We start from the raw sequence: 3986 nt of genomic DNA on the forward strand, positions 1-3986 counted from the left end.
GTGCGTTCAGAGGAGAAGGGACAGAGAGGTGTGGAATAAAGGTAAATTATGTGAAAAATAATGCGTTTTTTAACAAACTAAGCATTAACACATGTTAGACTGCCCCCCATAAACACAATCAAGCCTATAAAAAAAACAGTCAACCACCCCTTTAAGTAACTTGTGCATTGTTTTACTTGCTTGTTTTTGACGTATCCGACCGAACTACAAACTTTCCAGTGATGTCTGTGAGAAAGGTATAGTCACTCGACAAGCTCGCACATCTGCGCCGCCGCGCGTTCAATCCACTCAGTGTGCTTTGTTTATCAGCTCACGCACATCAGCTATACAGGCGTTAATACTGAATGTTTAACGTTATATTCATTGCATACATATACTTCGTAGTATACATCCTTAACTCCATTCTGTTGTTCTGTTGTTGGTGTTTCTTTGTTTGAATATGGCGCTTATCACATGCTGTGTGGTATTGGCGTTTGGTATCGGGGCATTTTAACGAATACGAGTATGAGTACAGGAGACCAGTATCGGTGCATCCCTACTTTCCAACAATGACTGTATGATTTTGAGATCCATCTTTTCACACTGAGGACAGCTGAGCGACTCATACACAACTATTACAAAAGGTTCAAATGCTCACTGATGCTCCATAAAGAAAAACAATATTTCATAATGTTGGTGTTTTCAGTGTATTTTTTATCAAATAAATGCAGCCTTGGTGAGCATAAGACACTTACATTAAAAAATCCTACTGACCCCAAACCTTTAAACAGTAAGTGTGTATTGTCAACAACAATACGTTTTAATTAAAACCTTTCTGATTATCATCATGATGCACATTTTTGGTCTTGTCTTCATTATGGTTTCCAGAGGTTTTTTTTTTCAACATTAACACTGCATAGGAGTGAAAGACTGTTCATGTTACTGTTTTGTTTTGCATGCACTGTGTATTTCAGAGTGTATTGATACGGTTGAGTGGTTAAGTGATTGTTTAGTGTTTGTGTTTGAATAATGTGTATAACCATTGTGTGTGTGTGTGTGTGTGTGTGTGTGTGTGTACCCCGCCTGCAGTTCCAGTCCCTGTCTGTGCTCACTATTTGCTTCCTCTGAGACGAGATCAATGATTCCTCCTTCTAGCTATCCATCAGCCTTGTAATAGAGAAAGAGAGAGAGAAAAAGAAGGAACCGAGGAGGCATGTGGGAGGGATGAGTAGATTGATAGAGGGATTGGACTGGGAGTGACGCTACACTAGTAGAGAGATGATGAGGGGATATATGGAAAGAGGGATTTGAAAAGAGAAGTGTCTCTGCATCTGTTTGAGGCAGAATAAATCTTTACCATGCTAGATCTGTGTTTTCATTTTATATCGATAACAGCCCTGCATTCATACATTTATCTGCTTTAGTCAGAGGCAATAGCTGTAAGTAGGTTTGAGCTGGAGGAATAGTCTGCTGCCTCCGCACCCCTCCGACTGACACTATCTGTCACATGATCATGCCGAGTGAGAAATTATTACCGTGCTTGCCAAGACTCATACTTAGGACTACAAATTTGACAAACCCCTAACCCTGAGTGTTTCATTTTCGACATGCAGTCTGTGCCACACCAATTGAAATTGCTACAAGCATGAATAACAATTCAAGTCATGTGTATTTTTGAGGAGAGTTTGATATTACTTGGAGATTTGTAGACAAAGACAGAGAATTCACCAGTGTACAATCACCTAGTATCATGCTACAAAACACTTAATTCCACAAACCTTGTAAACTTCAAGTCATTTGATCCCCTGAAGTGTGAATTGTATGCATTAAAAAAAGCATCTCTGATGTACTAATGTTCTCGGTCCTTATGAATGCGAAACGGTCAAGACATTGCTTCTTTCACTGGATGCTCACAAGTTAGCGACTTTAAATCCTAGATATTAAACCCTTCTAAACTGTTTCTAATTGGTTGCTATGTCATAATAATAAAGTATCTTCTCTTTGTATAATTAGTGTGATGTGGGTTTTATTTAGTAAAATGTCCTTACCTTGTTTATGTTCCATTTTAATTTGTTTATTTATTTATTTATTTATTATTTATTTATATTGTGATATCATTAATTTACATTTTATTAAATTATATTTTTAAAATATAATTCTATAATAGGATTACAGAACATAATTAAGTAGAAGTTACTATGTAAGCATAAGTAAATGTGTATTATTTTAGTAAATATTATGTAAAATAAATATTTGTTTTGTTATACAGTACTGTTCAAATGTTTTGGGGAATTTTTTTAATGTTATGATTTTAAATATCTTACGCTTACCAAGGCTGCATTAATTTTGTGAAATATTGTTGCAATTTAAAATAACTGTTATCTATTTAAATATATTTTTACATTTTAAATTTAACCTATTCCTGTGATACAAAGCAGAATTTTCAGCATCATTACTCCAGTCTTCAGTGTCACATGATCCTTCAGATATCATTCTAATATGCTGATTTGCTGCACAAGAAACATTGTTGAAAGCAATTGTGCTGCTTAATATTTTTGTGGAATCCGTAATACATTTGTTTTCGGGATTCCTTGATGAACAGAAATATCAAAATATCAGAATTAATTTGCGACATAGACCTTTTGTAACATTATAAATGTCTTTACTGTCAGCTTCTCAGTAAATTTTCCAGTGTTCGGATCAACTGCTACAGCGTTAGAACCGATGAATGCGGTTAACAAGAGAAAAATCAGTCCTCAACAAAACTTCAACATTAAAATTAAAGTTTAATTTTGAAGGCTTTGCACTCTGGAGGTCGCATTTTTCAGCCGCTTAGGCTGTTTCAGAAAAGTAACCATTATAAAATTGCCAGTTATTCCTAGTAAGGTGTAAATTATTGTAATTTCTTTCTTACTTTGTAATGTATTGGTTACTTTTCTGAAATGAGACAGCTTTAATGATATATGCAGGCGACAGTGTGACCTCAGGAGGGCACAGCCTTCAAAATGAGACACAGTGAACAGCTGCGATACAAAAGGCCTCAGTAGGAGGCAACACAAACAGAAATACATGAGGAAAAAAAACTCAGTGTTTTATAGAAAAGTGACTTGATATGTTGATGGAAATAACAGATGATTTGCACAGCACAGTAACGAACCTGTGACACATGTACAGCTACACACCCACCGCAGGTGTAGTGTGCAAACTCAAAATACAGCAGTTAAAAGTGTGTGTGTGTTGTTTGTTTGTTTTAGGGATGTAAAAATAACTATAAAAAGTTTGTCTAAATTATTGAATAGATAATAGAATACTGACACGCATTATAATCTCAGTTTATTGTCTTCAATCTATAGTATATTATATTATATTATCTCTAATTTCACCTTCAAATTAACTGCCAATCCTAGAGATTCACATACTTTTGCCACTCACATATATGTAATATTGTATCATTTTCCTGAATAAATAAATGACAAAGAACATATTTTTGTCTCACTTGTTTGATTGGGTTCTCTTTGTCTACTTTCAGGACTTGTGTGAAATTTTGTTTAGTTTTGCGTCATATTTATGCAGAAATGTAGAAAATTCTAAAGGGTTCACAAACTTTCAAGCGGCACTGTATGTATATATATATATATATATAATTGTATAAAGTCAAAATTGCAAGAAACAAAAGTTGCAATTACCTTTATACATTTTTATTCAGTGAAAGAAACTGGCTTCCATACATAACAGCCCATTCACTTGAGAAAATGTAAAAACTAGATCCTTCAGTTGACTGATGGAATGATCACTGACTTTTTATTAAACACCTCTCTCTCTCTCTCTCTCTCTCTCTCTCTCTCTCTCTCTCCACACATCTTAATAATCGCACTCAATGTGTGGTGGTGGCTGGGTCTGATGTTTTTCCTGACCCCTGTCCACCCTGTCCAGAGTACCTGGAGATCCAGTATGAATGTGTACCATACAGTGAGTAACGTCACAGACACTCCATCCCAACAGCCCCA

At 35.4% G+C, this 3986-nt stretch overlaps 1 protein-coding gene across 1 annotated transcript in view; it reads left to right on the forward strand.

Moving 5' to 3' along the window:
• The window catches only part of adgrl1a (adhesion G protein-coupled receptor L1a), a 100273-nt gene that overhangs the window by 30747 nt on the left and 65540 nt on the right, over window positions 1–3986 (forward strand). The window contains exon 3 of the mRNA XM_016463130.1: window positions 3842–3948. Coding sequence (XP_016318616.1) covers window positions 3842–3948 — 107 coding nt within the window. The remainder of the gene's footprint in view (window positions 1–3841; window positions 3949–3986) is intronic.

Source organism: Sinocyclocheilus anshuiensis, unplaced genomic scaffold (assembly GCF_001515605.1).
Source record: "Sinocyclocheilus anshuiensis isolate Anshui unplaced genomic scaffold, SAMN03320099.WGS_v1.1 scaffold476, whole genome shotgun sequence".
NCBI lineage: Eukaryota > Metazoa > Chordata > Actinopteri > Cypriniformes > Cyprinidae > Sinocyclocheilus > Sinocyclocheilus anshuiensis.